Source organism: Thunnus maccoyii, chromosome 8 (assembly GCF_910596095.1).
Source record: "Thunnus maccoyii chromosome 8, fThuMac1.1, whole genome shotgun sequence".
Taxonomy (NCBI): Eukaryota; Metazoa; Chordata; class Actinopteri; order Scombriformes; family Scombridae; genus Thunnus; species Thunnus maccoyii.
The window spans coordinates 2,743,855-2,759,695 of NC_056540.1; the positions used below are offsets into that span (position 1 = coordinate 2,743,855).

At 43.1% G+C, this 15,841-nt stretch overlaps 1 protein-coding gene across 1 annotated transcript; it reads left to right on the forward strand.

Annotated features, from left to right (window-relative positions):
• Positions 1-111: 111 nt before the first annotated feature.
• LOC121901330 (N-alpha-acetyltransferase 15, NatA auxiliary subunit-like) lies at positions 112-14,472 on the forward strand. Its single transcript, XM_042418058.1, is given in 21 exon segments — positions 112-373; positions 1,556-1,640; positions 3,874-3,978; positions 4,209-4,366; positions 4,608-4,742; positions 6,097-6,250; positions 6,476-6,595; positions 6,875-6,970; positions 8,351-8,457; positions 8,557-8,629; positions 8,982-9,151; positions 9,241-9,393; positions 10,576-10,704; positions 11,261-11,474; positions 11,699-11,892; positions 11,975-12,083; positions 12,228-12,326; positions 12,426-12,569; positions 13,112-13,209; positions 13,316-13,406; positions 13,409-14,472. Coding segments are annotated over 21 exon segments (2,982 nt in total). The 5' UTR covers positions 112-319; the 3' UTR covers positions 13,903-14,472.
• Positions 14,473-15,841: the final 1,369 nt, after the last annotated feature.

Genomic DNA, 15,841 nt, shown 5'->3' on the forward strand with positions numbered 1-15,841 from the left:
AGGACCCCCAGGTAGATTATATATTATTAGATAGGAATAAGGCATTTTGTTGTTTCATCCCAGTTGAAACATGGATGTATTATAAGAGCATCTCTTCATGTTTTCTGTCGAGCCTGGTGTGACTGACGCGCAGACTCAGAGAGCAGCCTGACCCGGAGGAGAAGCACGTCGGCCATTTTGCTCTGAAGGGGGCCTCGGCTTCAACACGTGAGAGAGAGGAGCGGAGAGGAGCCTGAAGACACTGAAACAGTCCAGGATCTTTGAGTCCAGGAGTATATTATTCATGTGTGAACCCACAGAGGCATAGGACGCCAACATAATGCCCACAATCACTCTGCCGCCGAAGGAGAACGCTCTCTTCAAGAGAATATTGGTAGGATAAATGCCTCAGATAACGTTAGCTTGCTAGCTAATGCTAGTTTGCCAACTAGCCGTCAGTTGTAGCAGTCAGAGCAAGTAGCTAGGGAGTTGCTAGTGAATTAACTAAACGATTCAGTACACTAAACGCATTGTAATTACCATGTCTCTATTATCAATACGTAGGTGTTATCATGCTAGTAAGGAAACAGCTTAATAGGTTAGCGACAAATCATTTGGTGTCCTAGCTATGCTTTTGGCCTTTAGTTGCAACACATCCAAAGTATATCAATGACAAAGCTGCTTGACACATGACAGCCATGCATAAGTTAAGTGTTTATAGTTGAGTTAGCTTTCCAGTGAATGGGAACTTCTTTGGCTGCAGTGCCAATGAAGTTGTGCAACATTAGTCTCCGGTTCGCTGTAAATAGTTGTAGTTAGTTTGAGTGGTTGAGTTGAGCTCACACTGCTAGCCCCGGTACCACACTTCATTTACTAATGTGAAAATTTAACTATTACATGACTCTTGCCTCTTCACAACATAGCATGTACGGATGAGGCTAAGTTGTTTTCCAAGTCACGAGAAGCCACACTTGTTTCGGCATAACCAAACAGGCAAAGTAATGTTAAAAAGTCTGTTGTTTAGATGTTGTGCGAGTGTTGAACCCAAAGTATTCAGCCATTCATAGCAGCGGTCCTGTACAGTGTACTAGTAATAATACTAACATGCTAAAGCTAATACTACTATTGGGCATAGGGAGTGTCTGCCCCTTTCTTCTGTCAGTCAGGGACTGGAGTGCATATATTGTAGTGGGAGTTGGCAGGATTTCTATTGTCTCCACTGAGCCAGGCACATCCATCTGACTGCTTGTCTGATCACATCTCATCAACAGCACTCCATCATTCAGGCTGTTCTCAAGTGTTGTCATTCCCATTTATGTGAATGCTGCAGTCTCCTCGTCCTGACTGGACTGTCAAGGAGGCAGCGTGTGGAGTATGTGATGCTCTGCTCCATCGTAGCAGGAAGGAGCAGTTATTTCTGCTCACCACTGGAACAGTGTTTGCATTCAGCACTTTTGCAGTAACGTCCTTTTCATGCACCTTTAGCCCGGCTGTGACCTGAGGATTAGCGCAGCAGCAGAGAGAGTGGCAGGCTGGTCTCACATGAAGTCTGTCTTTGTTTTCTTTTTTGTTGCAGAGATGTTACGAGCACAAGCAGTACAGAAATGGACTGAAGTTCTGCAAACAGATCCTGGGCAACCCAAAGTTTGCTGAGCATGGAGGTAAGAGAAGAGCTAGCTGGCTTGACCTGTATAGAAAAATCATGTTTCACTGTCACTTTGACACATTTACTAGTTGATACACAAAAAGTGACACAATGTTGTGATTGGATCTCTGGATTTACGGAAAGTACGTTGTGATCTTCTTGCTCTTTGACAGCTGCACTCACAAACCCAAAATAACAGAGACAGAGCAAATGCTGCTGCCTGTTAAACTTTACTAAACCAATATAATAATAATAATATCTTACTTCCCAGGAGCATACACTAAGTTATTTTTTTAGAGCAACTACCCTGGAAGGTGGGGCGCAAAGCTGCAGGGAGGGGGGGTGTTAAGCAGGTGCATATGTAAGTAGACGGGATCTATAAAAAGGCTGCAAGTAATGAAATATTGTTTTATGGAAAACACACTGGAAGTTCTATTTTTCCTGGTGTGTGTGTGTGTTGAATAGCAGTGGAGTGGAGATGTAGGGAGAATCTGCCGGTGTTCTCGTCTCTTCTGTGAAAGTACACCACCTCCGTCGCTGCCAAGAGGAATTATGAAATGATGAATTTGTGAAGCACCTGGAGCTGTGCCCATTTTCACACCTGTGCACACCTAGTCCATCACCTCAGAGTGTCAAACCTTTGTTTTCTGAAGTTCACAAGATTGAAAGAAGCTATTCAGACTGTCTCAGCTTCACTTGTAAGAGAGAATACGTTTGTTTTAAGTGTCCAGATAGTTGTGTTCATGTGAACGTCAAACCCTGAGGAAGTTGCTGTGATACAAGAGACATAAAACATACATCATATAATGACTCTAGACTAACAGTCTCTGAATTTCAAAGGCCAAAGTGAGAGAAACTTGAGAGAAAGTTGTAATTCTGAAAGCACATTTATCAGGATGATTCCATCTCTGCAACACATTAAAGTAATGTGTTTGTAAAAAAACCAAACAAAAAAAACAACCCATTTTGTTTATCCATGATTGACACATTTTCATTCTTGCATTTGCTGTTGAGTTTCATTGTTCAACTGAGCTTTTTACTTGATTAGCATACACATTATATGACTCATAATGTCCACACACTTTTGTCTACTTTGGGTCTTTGATGCTGTTCCTGGTTTGGTGTAGGCCCTTTAGTTGCAATGAAAGGAAGTCTTACTGCTACAGCATACAAGGCAAGGCTGCTGTCTATATAGCACATTTAACACCCAGAGTCATTCAAAGTGCTTTATAGAAAATAAAAAAGAAAGAATATTGTAGCAAGAACAACTAAAGTTATTAAATAAAAACATAAGTGAGGATAATAACAGAACTATTAAAGCATATCAAATTAAAATATATTAAAATGTGTAAAGCTGAATATTAAAACAAGAAATTAAAACGATGTAAACACATAAGACGCATATTAATGCATGATAGAAACAAAATGAAATAATGTAAACACATAAAACACATCTGGCTGTGTTAAGCTCTATGTTAGTGTTCAGTCAAAGGCGGTACAGTCGTGGTATTTTATGCTTCCAACCTTTTGGAGCAACTTCCCTGTTTCAACATGACAGTTCCTCTGTGCACAGAACCAGCTCCATATAGAGATGCTTTTCCCAGTTTGCTGTGTGGGGGAACTCGACTGATCTGCACACAGCAGCTCTGACCTCAACACCTTTTGCCACCGACTGTGAGCCAGAGCCTTATCACCCAACATCAGTGTCGGACCTCACTGACAGATTGTTCACACGTCCACATACTTTTGGCCATATTGTGTACACCATGTTCTTGTGACAACAATGTGCAGAGTTGAAACATATACTTGTCAGTGCTCTCTGGTGGATAAACATTATGTAACAACAACATTTGTTTGTTACTTGTTAACTTTTGTATTTTTTCAGACAGGCTCTAGTTGTGATGCATCAGCAGGATTTTGAACAGTTGTGTTTGTAGCATCCTCAACAGTGTCACATGATTTACTGCTCACACTGTTCCATCCAGATGTTCAGCAAACTTGGTTCCAAATTTTTTAAGTGTTGCAAAGAAAACTGCAGTTTTCTGTAGGTCATCCCATCAGTTAATGTGAACAAACTGCTTTCATAAACAGAATCAGTGTCAGAAGACACACCCACAAGAAACAGAGCTGAATTAATAAATGACAGGTTTGTTTTTTAATGAGTTTAAGAAATGCAGCTGTTAATTAAATCACTCTTAAACAGGAAGCTTGACTGACCTGAATGTTTCACTCTTGTCCTTGTTCTCCAGAGACGCTGGCCATGAAGGGTTTAACCCTCAACTGTCTGGGCAAGAAGGAGGAAGCCTACGAGCTGGTGAGACGAGGCCTCCGCAACGACCTCAAGAGCCACGTCTGTATCCTTCGACCGCTCCCTCCGGGCCCTTCTCTTCTTGTAGTGTCATGACAAACTTGTTCTTTAACTTAATGTCTGCTTGGTTTGCTCTCCCTCAAAGCTTTCAGACATTTTTAAAAATGCATCCGCTGTGGAAACGTGTGTGTGTAGCTGTTACCATCCACTGGCTGAGTCCAGTGTGTCCGTGTGTGTATGTGTGCGTTTGCTTCCTGAACTCGCTCATCCTCCCAGGCTGGCACGTGTACGGCCTGCTGCAGCGCTCGGATAAAAAGTATGATGAGGCCATCAAGTGTTACCGCAACGCTCTGAAGTGGGACAAGGACAACCTGCAGATCCTCCGAGACCTCTCCCTGCTGCAGATCCAGATGAGAGACCTGGAGGGATACAGGGTGAGGATCGCCAGAGAGATGAGGACGGGTGTAAAAATAGGAGTGTCCAGATAAAAGGTCCTGATGGAGGCAGGCAGGAGGAGAATGGATGAAAGGGGGGGTTGGTTGGGGTGAAAAGATGGTTGCGGGCTCAGCCAGTTGGTGGATGGTCTTTTGGACCGGCTGGCCATTAGGATAATCACATCTGAGTCTTATAACTCACAAGTTGTGTGTGTGTGTTGTGATGGTTGTCTCTCTCCAGGAGACTCGCTACCAACTGCTGCAGCTCCGTCCAGCCCAGCGGGCCTCATGGATCGGCTACGCTGTAGCCTATCACCTGCTGGAGGACTTCGAGATGGCCGCCAAGATCGTTGAGGAGTTCCGTAAAACGCAACAGGTAAGATAAAGCTGTAGACTACTCAACAGAGCCGTAAATATTCTATACAGCCAAGCTACAGTCTCTGTCTCTGCTCTGCTCAGTGTAAAGAAAAGCTAATTACATGTGAGATGAAAAAAGTCAAGTGTTTTTTAATGATTTTAGCAGTTGTGGTGAAGTGATGGTGTTTGACCAGAGGGGGGGTCAGAGTAAAGGTCTTTGGTTATCTGTATCAATGAGGTGACAAAATAAACTCTCCTCAAGGTCCATTTCTGAAGCTAAGCCTACAGTTTGAATTTGCTTAGTGGTCATGTGGAATTTCCATTTTTTTTTCCATCTCAAAAGGTGAAAAATATGAAAGTGTAGTAAAAAAAAGTATTCAATCTGACGCAGCACAACCAGAGATATTGTCTATTTTTATTCTACGCATTCCTCTAACTTGTCAAAACCTGCTGCCCACATTACCCACAGTGCATCTCAACCACTAACTGTCCTCTCAGGTGTGTTATGTTAGCAGTAGATAATGTAGCGTGGAGCTGCTAGCCTCCAGGAGAGATGAGGAGCGGGCATCACTTGAGGCAGTTGATGAGATTTCACACAGCTCCCTCTGGAGACTATAAAGGCTTTATACAGGAGGACTCTTTTAATAGAACTAATATGATAAAACATAGTTTATTGGTCCAGACTGGATAATCAAACCTGGAAGCTGATGTTTCATGTTGTCTGCTGGTGATGTGGTGTATCATTCAGGGGTCACAAACACTAATCAAATCAGCTCCCGTTTCTCTGTGTGTGGTTTCTGCGGTTGCCATGGTCACACAACAAGCTGCGACGGCACATTGAAAAAAGTTGACCCATCATCAACTCTCGCTCCATGTCAGCAGCAGATAGTGTTGTCTGTTAACAAGAGTGGCAGCTGCCCTGTCTCTCAATGACTGTCTGTCTGAATGCACTGTAATGACATGAAAAACAATGAGTGGAATGACTTGATATTATCATGCAGGAGAAACAAAATACAATCCAACAGACTAAAAGGATTAAACTGTATACACATTACATTTCATCTTTATCATTTAAATTGGTTTAATATGATTCTGTGCTGTTTTCTAGGCTCTTAAACAAATAGGCATATTTATTTTTCTTTCTAGAGATCTTATGCATCAATAACAACCTGTATGTATTTATACTGTCTTATCAGTCACAATGTGTACTCATCTATGCTTGAAGCAATAACATCCAGCAAACACAAGGAAGCCATCAGTTTGAATTCATAATATGACACTTTTTGTAGCAGGAAAATGACAGTGTAAGTTGTAGTAGAAGTTGGGGACTTAGAGATGTGTGTGTGTGTGTGTGTGTGTGTGTGTTTGTCCAGACGTCTCCAGACAAAGTGGACTACGAGTACAGTGAACTGCTGCTGTATCAGAACCAGGTTCTGAGGGAGGCCGGCCTGTATAAGGAGGCCCTCGATCACCTCAACAACTACGAGAAACAGATCTGTGATAAACTGGCTGTGGAGGAGACGAGAGGTGGGTTCACGCACGTCGTTCAAACAGCAACACTGTTTAGGAAGTGTGTTAAGATAGAATCACTGCAAAAGGTTCAGACAGAATGCTAATGTTGATTTGACTCCTAACAGTAACTGAACCACCAACAGAAGTGAAATTGTTGGTGCTTCTTACAGGGGATTAGACATTCTTTAGCTTTCAGTGGCACTTTATAATCTAGATGTTTTTGTGTGTGTGTGTGTATAGGAGAGCTGCTGCTAAAGCTGGAGAGGCCTGAGGAGGCTTTAGAGGTCTACAGGAGACTCCAGGAGAGGAACCCTGAGAACTGGGCCTACTACCAGGGCCTAGAAAAGGCCTTGAAGCCAGGTAAACACTATCCTCACACCCACAGCTCATTACATATTCCTAATATCCATCTCTACGTGTGTATGAATCATTTTTTCACGGACAGTGTTTGTATATTGCAAGTGTCTTGCTCCAAAAGGTTTTCTGAAACTCTGAATATTTCTGAACATGTCTGCCTTTGTTGTTCTCCTCGGCACATATGTTCTTTTGAGTCCGTTGTGCTTCCAGAAATATTAATACAGAACTTATGTGATGTGACATTACTTGCTTTTCATTTGTTCATTCATTGTGTTTCTCCAGGTGGTATCGAGGAACGTCAGAAGATTTATGAGGAGGCCTGGTTGAAGTTTCCTAAAGGCCTAGTTCCTCGAAGGCTTCCTCTTAATTTCCTCACAGGTAAACACAGTACAGCCTCCAGCATCCACTCACTCACCGTACCATCAAAACCTTTTAGTCTTCGGCTGGAGTCGGTTGTGATCATGCAGTATTCAACAGCAGACGGTTCGCTCAGTGAGCAGCAGCCATAGAGAACGTCTTAACATGTACATAGTCACATCTCCATCCACTCATTAAGACTGTGACATGCAGGAAAAGCTAGTAAGTGGACCTTGAGTTAAGATGGTTTAGTTTAATCACTATGTCCAAGAGTCCAGAGTCATGGGTGTTGTTCAGCTTATCCTATCAACTACCCCCACACCCCCTTCAGATAAATTCAGTGTTTGAGCCAGGATTGTGTGGGAGGGAGTCCAGTGAGCCTGTTAGCACTGTTCTATTGCATCACTGCTTCATCCAGAGTACACAATAAACAATACAGTGAAAACTGTGCATGCAGTGAGTGATAGAAAATATCAAAACAATATGAGAGTTGATATTGGACAAATTCTATAAGACATGTAAGCAATGTTTTCAATTACATCCAATATATGAGAACATTATTATTATTATGATGGATGGGAAATAGGTGATAGCAGTTTTGTGTCACCAGGGCTCAACTGTTTCACTTAACACACACAGTTTATATCTGCAAAACCAGGCCCAATCAGGTAGCATTTACTATACAATTCTTAATAATCATTCTAATAAAAAGAGCCATTAGATTAAGTGAAAACTGTCATTTTCTACTTAAGGTAATAATGACAAACTGCTTGCAAGTCACGTCTGGTAATTACAGCTGAAGTGAACAATCTCAATGTTGATAGCTCTGTCTCACTTTGGTTGCTGATGTTATAAGCTAGTTTCACAGACTCAAAGCTGATCCTGATTAAAAAAGATGAAAAATACTCAAATAAAGAGACAGTTAACAGTATAATAAGTATAATCGAGGGATTCTGACTATTGTTCACTATCTGCTGCCAGTCAGAAGTTGACCGCTGTCTAGCTAGGATGTGTGGGGCTGGAAATCACCTGCACTGTCAGGTAACGCTAGGTTTTCTAAATACAGAAGACTTATCAAAACAATACAGACTGGAGTTTGTTTTTGTAACAGCTGACTCTTGCCTGAATGCACAGATAGCAGCTTTACCAGGGAACTGCTAACAGTTTCATCTGGTTGTTTGGTTAACTCATGAAATTAACTTGAGTGCAGCTGCTAAAAGCTAAAAATGAGAAGCCGACTGACAGCATTGACAACTCCCTTGATTTTACGGGGACAACTGAGCACAGTGAGGTTGCAGTGACTCATCCTGTATCAAACCCTGTATATTACCACCCTCGTGTGCTATGTGTCAGTACAAATCTCACGTTACTGTACCTTTTACTGTGTGTTGTGCTGGTCAGGGGAGAAGTTTCGTGAATGTCTGGACAGCTATCTGAGGATGAACTTCAGTAAGGGCTGCCCGCCCGTCTTCACTACCCTCAAATCCCTCTACACTGACAAAGACAAGGTAGGCCCCGCTGACATTTACAACACATGGCTGCACACTGAAATTCTTGTCCCTCTTGGTCTGAATATAAACAGTTTAACCTTTTTTCTCCTCACGCAGGTTTCAATCATTGAAGAATTAGTAGTTGGCTATGAAACTTGTTTAAAAAGCTGTCGAATGTTTAATGAAAATGGTGAGTGTTGCTCGGTCATGGATTGACTTTATTTTTCTTGTCATAGCATCATATAGTCATTTACCCTCTGTAGCCAAGTTTCCATCCAAATGTAATGCACATTTTCACAGAAATATCCAGAAAATCAGCAAAAGAAAATGCAAATGAATGCATGTCTCCATCCAGTACTGTTGTGTTAATATTGAACATAGAAACAGGTGGATGGAAACACTCTTTGTGATTGGCTACTTTAAGATAAACTGTCTGTGGTCCTTAGTTTCTTTGTTTAACTCCAGTCCATGTAAATCACATATAAAAGCAGAGCTGTGAATCCAGTCACATGACAGCTGTTATTTTAAATGTGTGTGTACAGATGATGGGAAGGAGGAGCCCCCCACCACCCTGTTGTGGGTACAGTATTTCCTGGCACAGCACTTTGACTTCGTAGGTCAGCCCATCCTCGCTCTGGACTACATCAACGCCGCCATCGATAGCACGCCCACGCTCATCGAGCTCTTCCTCATCAAGGCCAAGATCTACAAGGTTCGGCGTAAACTCTGCACATACGTTAAGGACACGCACGTATCAGCTCATTGTTTGTGGTTGTTTACCCGCGTCCTTTCGCTCCGCAGCATGCAGGCAACATAAAGGAAGCAGCTCGGTGGATGGACGAGGCTCAGGCCCTGGACACCGCCGATCGCTTCATCAACTCCAAGTGCGCCAAGTACATGTTGAAGGCTGGCCTCATCAAAGAAGCAGAGGAGATGTGCTCCAAGTTCACACGGGTGAGACACAGCTCAAGGGTGTATGTGTTGTCGCAGTGATGATCTGGTATTTATGCATCAGACAGATGAGTAGTTTGGTGCAGTATGGGTGCGTGCAGAATGGGATTTCTTGCTCAGTGGTTAAAAATAGTGTTGTTTACATTTGTGCCTGAGCTCTTCAGGGATGTTGTTTCATCTGCTTTTCTAGTTTAATGTGCCCGCGTTTCCACCGGAGGGTCCAAATGAAGTTCCAGGGAGATTTTTTTACCCCCCCAAAAGTCCCTGCAGGGGTGGTAGTACTTTCCAAAAGTACAGGAACTTTGGAGGCGGGGTTTGCAAGGGTGATTGTCGCTGATTGGTCAAATACACACAGCTGCTTCAACTTGTCTTCCGCTTCATTCATAGAACAAGGAAGTACTGTAGTATCAATTTAGGATCATTATAGGATGAGGGGAGGACATTTCTCTTTGTTTGATTACCTTCAAAGTAAAGTTAGGCTTTACTGTCAGCCCCCCAACCCATTTTAAAAAAAGTGTGAGAGATAGCGCCATGGAGCTGAGAGCACAAGCGCAAGAGAGAGACAGCGTGGTGGTGGTCGAGTGAGCTAAAGAGTGAATGAAGAGAGGGAGCGGTGGTAGAGACAACACAGCCGGTAAATTACAGAAATAAAATGTTATTTTCTGATTTGTTTCACAGCGTTAACGGTCAAAAGCAGAGATAAATAACCATCAAACAACAACAGTTGTTTCAGTTTCATTTTCCTCCTTTACATTTCTCCTTTTCATTCATTCATTACATCCAACTGATGCAGCAGTAAATACAAAGAACAGGACTAATCTGTGTTGTTGTTTCCACATCATGTGTTAATACTGCGTCTCTAAATGCTGCCGCCATTTTTAATTCCTCATTGGTCTAATTTGCATAATCTACCTAAACAGGTGTGATATTCTTCCTTTGACTCCTGAGTAACATTTTAAAGAGTGAAACTAGCGTTCCCCAAGTTGCAACTAATTTACAACAAGTTTTTTTTTTTTTCAGTTTCCTGAATCCCACTTGGGACATTCTTACAGCCAGCTGCACAAAAAAAGTGGTCAGAGGTTCAGGATAAATACAGGAAAAAAATGACCACCAACCACCATCTCACTAGCTACAGGTTCTCTAGCTACACAGTGTGTTAATGTGTGTGTGTGTGTGTGGTTTCAGGAGGGGACGTCGGCAGTAGAGAACCTGAATGAGATGCAGTGCATGTGGTTCCAGACGGAGTGTGCCTTGGCCTACAAGGCTATGAACAAGTTTGGCGAGGCCCTGAAGAAGTGCCACGAGATTGAGAGGGTGAGTCTGCAACACATGAGGATTAACACCAGTCATGTCAGCCCCACTCCACACAGCTGCTGTCATCACAAATGAGAAACTAACATTAATTAGTTACAGCTGATCTAATATGCTGCTGCTGATGTGACGGTCTGTCTGCTACCTACAGTATGTTTTCTGTTGCTCTTTGCTAATGAAAATAAGTGAGGAGAGATAAAAGCTCTAATATAAGATTAATAAGCGTTGGAACTTAATGAATCCGGGTATTTTGCCGACTGGGAACCAGATCCAAAATGGAACTGACTACCAGAACTCATCCCTACACCTGAGGGTGCCTATTACATAAGATAGATTAAATCATAAAGAATAGCTGAATGCATTATGTGCCATCGCTGCCTCAAAGCCCCAGCTTGATTAGCTTGATTAGCTTGATTAGCTTGATTAGCTTGATTTAGCGTATTTAGCGATTGATTTGCAAAGTGACAATTCTTGGAACACACTGGATCAGCAGCACTTGTGTGAATCATTTTTTCCATGCAGTCTGACTCTCCTTTTCTCTCCTCATCGTCTCCATCAGCATTTTGTGGAGATCACAGATGACCAGTTTGACTTCCACACCTACTGCATGAGGAAGATGACGTTGCGCTCCTATGTGGACCTGCTGAAGCTGGAGGACGTCCTGCGGCAGCATCCGTTCTACTACAAAGCAGCTCGAACCGCCATCCAGATCTACCTGGCCCTGCACGACAAACCTCTGACTGACGACAACAAGGAGAGCCAGGCAGACACCGGTTAGACTGTGTGTGTGTGTGTGTGTGTGTGTTGCAAACAGTACAGTTAGTTTGTACTCAAATTATACTTTGGCTTTGATTCTGACTCCTGCTGTTGTTTTTTAATGTGTCATGAGTCTAATGAGCCCAGACTTCATGGTTCTTCAGAGGCAGCGGACACTTAAGTTTGGTGATAATAGCATCTTAAATGTACTAATACTGTATATCATTTATGTTCTGTATAGAGAATCTGACAGACAAGGAGCTGAAGAAACTGCGCAACAAACAGCGAAGAGCCCAGAAGAAGGCACAGCTAGAGGAGGAAAAGAAGAACGCAGAGAAAGAGAAGCAGCTGAAAAACCAGAAGAAGAAGAAAGAGGACGACGACGAGGAGATAGGAGGGCCAAAAGAGGAGCTAATACCAGATAAACTGGCCAAGGTGGGTTCACGTTTACCACTTTCAGCATGGCCGGAGTAGAACGCAGATGAATAACGTGACACGGTTGACTCGTTTTTACCAGCCGGACAGTCCTCTGGAGGAGGCGGTGAAGTTCCTGATCCCTCTGAAGAACCTGGTGCGGAACCAGATCGAGACTCACCTCCTGGCCTTCGAGATCTACTTCAGGAAAGGTCAGATACTCCCAGCCCTCATGTCGCCACCTTTCACACACTCATTAGCAATAGTCCAGCTGTAAGCAGAGGTAGAAAACATTACATCTTCAGATGACTTTAAACCTGGCTGTATATGTGTCTTTGTCTCTGCATTCCTTCCAGAGAAGTACCTGTTGATGCTGCAGTCAATAAAGAGGGCTGTAGCCATCGAGCCTTCTAACCCATGGCTGCACCAGTGTCTAGTGCGCTTCTTTAAAGGAGGTGAGGGGGGAGACGTTTCACAGTTACATGAAGGTTTTCTACATGTTCACTTTGAATCATCTGAAAACCTTCTTTCTTTTAATGTGTGTGTGTGTGTAGTGAGTGAGAGTGCGGACCTGCCGGAGGCGGTGAGGACGGTGTTGAAGCAGGAGATCTCCAGGCTGTTTGGGGAGAGCAACCCCCAGAGCTACAACAAGAACTACCTGAGCCAACACTCCAACTCCATCCCCCACAGACTGGCTGGTACGCAAGCACACACTCTGCTCTAACAACCAACACATAGCACCGCGTCACCAGTCATTTGTCTAGCGCACAGTAGGGTATGTTTCAAAATCAATGACCTCGTTATGAACCACTACCCCAACCTCACGAGACTCACTCATGGGCCTCATGCAAGAAACACTCATATGAACAGATTTCTTCTTCTGTGGCCTCTCATATGATTACAGACACTGATAAATGTGTCTGCTGATTTCTTACAGCAGGAATTAAAGCTCTGCAGTGTGAAATTCTTCTTTTACTTTGGAGACATGTTTGTGAATGAAACGAAGCAGAACAGGTCGCCTTATATGGACATTTCAGGGGTGTTGACTATGCTTATCTCAGGAACGTTCCCCTCATGAACAGGTGCAACACAAGCAAACGTACAAACAAATACTCAAACAAAAAGACTAGAGCATGAGGCCCAATGACTTAATCTTTTCTTTTAAAATGTTCTTATCATTACCTGTTGGACTAACATTGATGTGAAGCAGCTTGTCATCAGTTAGTCTCTTGTTTTCCAGCTGCTAAGATGATGGTCTACCTGGAGCCTCCTTCTGATAAGATGGCCTGCGAGATAGCGACGGCCCTGGACGAGTCGCTGTCAGGAGGAAGCATCCAGGTCTGCCATGATTTACACACAACTATAGTAGCAGACATAATGCACACCCTGCTGCCTCTGGTTGACAACACCTCCATGAAAATGAATGAATGTGTGTGTGTTGCAGATCTGTACCGAGGTGCTGGAGGCTCTGCGCGACGGGCAGCTGGGCGAGGCTCAGCAGAAGGCGGCCGAAGCTTACCGAGCCGCCTGCCATAAGATCTACCCCTACAGCTTGGCTTTCATGCCTCCCGGTTACCAAGACAACAGCACCAACATCAGTGCCAACGGCGACCTGTCGGCAGGAGAGCACGACGACATGGCAAACGAAATGTGAGCTCGGAGGAGGAGGAAAGAGGAAGAGGTGCGAACACGCCGCCAGACGCCTTAGTCCACCAACACACCCGTTTCCCCCCCAACCCACCCCACCTCCCACCCACCCTCTCCCCTCCCCCTCCACTCCCGGGCTATGGCAGCTGTGTGTCGCCCCTGCATTGCACTGATCTGGATGGACTGAGCGCCGCAGGAGAGAGCGAAGGGAGCTGGCACATAGAGGAAGACGATGCCCATTTAACTTTTTTAAACAATAAAAAAAGGCCCTGTCCACAAAAAAACCAACAACAGATAAATACAGTATGGAGAGGCGAAAGAGGATTCTGGGAAAAGTGGACACTGGCTGATGGCTTCTGTAAACACAGTCTAGGTTTTCTATGACTCCTGTGTTTTCACGCCATGTCCTTCTTGTAGGTGCATCTGCTTCTCACGTTTTTAAAAGTAATTTATATATTACAAACTGACAAAATTAATAAAACAATGTTTGCAAAACCAAACGGTACCATTGTAATAGTGGTGGTGATGTTGTTGTTCAGAATGTGAGCTGCTGTTTGCCAAAAACAAACAATAGAAGAAAAAAAAAAAAGGGAAAATTGCTGGTTTTCCAGGGAGGTCGTAGTAATCAGCTGCCCACTCCCTGCAGTTCTCTGCTGTGCCACACGAGGGCGCTGCCTGCTCCCAACATGAACTGGAGGAGGGGGGTGAGCAGGAGGTGACTGAATGAGCTGCAGATGTCAGGGTTGTGATACTGTGTGACATTCAAATGTTCATGACTGCCTGCATCTCTTCCGTTGGATCCTGGTGGGGAAACAGCAGTGAGAGGTCCAATGAAAACCACTTGTTTCCAGCTTTTATTCCCACTGGATTCAGCCCACCATCAACCTGCTCCTGTTTAGCAACCACCAAGGAGTTCTGAATAAAACTGGGTTGAATAAAACTTGTTTTCTGAAAGGAGTCATTTTAATGAATTGCACTGAGATATATGTAGAGCGAGCTAGATTTAATAAATGTCCTGTTGCTGAGAATGCAAAAGAATTCACTTTACACTGACAGTATTCAGAGCCGTTTGACATGATGCTGCCTGTCAGAGGGGAAAAACTCATGAGTCAGGACCTTTCTGTCTTTCAGTCAGTGAGGTGAACTTGTGTGTGTCATCGTACATAGAAGCAGTTGAGCAGAGAACATGAAGCTGGACCTTCACAGTTTGGCTCGCTGTGTGTGTGTGTTCAGAGCCTCCACCTGTCCAGTGTTGTGGGAGCTGAAGAAGGTGTGTTCCTGATTCAAGTAGGTGGTGATGAACTCTCTCTTCAGGATAACATCCAGGAACAGGTCTGCTGCTGTGTGTTTGAAGATAGAAAGATGCAAGACGTGAACATCTGAGCCACAGTGCAGGTACAACTACTTTTGCATGGAAAGTGACACAACCATGGCAGCCCATTCATAACAGGGAAAGAAAACATCTGATGAAATGTAAGATACATAAAAATAGCCTGCTTGGGATAATGTGTGGTATGTTTTTCCACAAAAAAAAGTCTGATTACCTCATCAAAAAATCCTTCAAATTAGATCATCCACTCCCTTACTGAAAAATTCAGAATCATGTTCATTTCAAAAGTGTAACCGCTGGATGCAAGATGGTCCTACTTAAAGAAAAAGTCCATTCTTAGTGTTTGTGCACTCAAGGCTTTAAGTTTCCACATCACACTTGTGTAAGTTGCAAACTGGACCACGATTAGCTTGCAAACTACTTGTGATGTCACAAATCCTGCTCGTAGGCCCGCCCCTTAAAATCAGATTTTCAATGAGCTCCGAGAAACTTTCCTCCTTCAGCAGATGAATATGAAAACAAACTCTGCACATACATCATTCTACACAGAGAAGAGAACATCCAACTGAAGGAACAAGAAGAAAAACATATTTTTGAGTGAAGGGACTTTAAGGTAGGTCAGAATTATTAGATACAAAGTGAGAATTCTGATGAAATGAGACCAAATTTTGTGGGGGTTCTGGGATTTACCAAGTCACACTTTGATTCATTTCTATCCAAATTTTGACATTAAAAGTCAAAAACTTTACTTTTTCATAATTTTGATTCAACATCATATTTTTTTCTCATTATTTGTAATTGTAGCTTACCATCTCATAATTCTAACTTTTTAATCATCATTTTTCAAGTAAAACATCTGACAAAGATATTACAATTTTTACTCACTGTTTGACTGACACTGTTTAAAGCTTCAGAGATGTACTAAATAAGAATGATTAATTATTAATGTAAGCTACTGATATTGTAAATGTTGCCCTTTTGCACCATGTATAC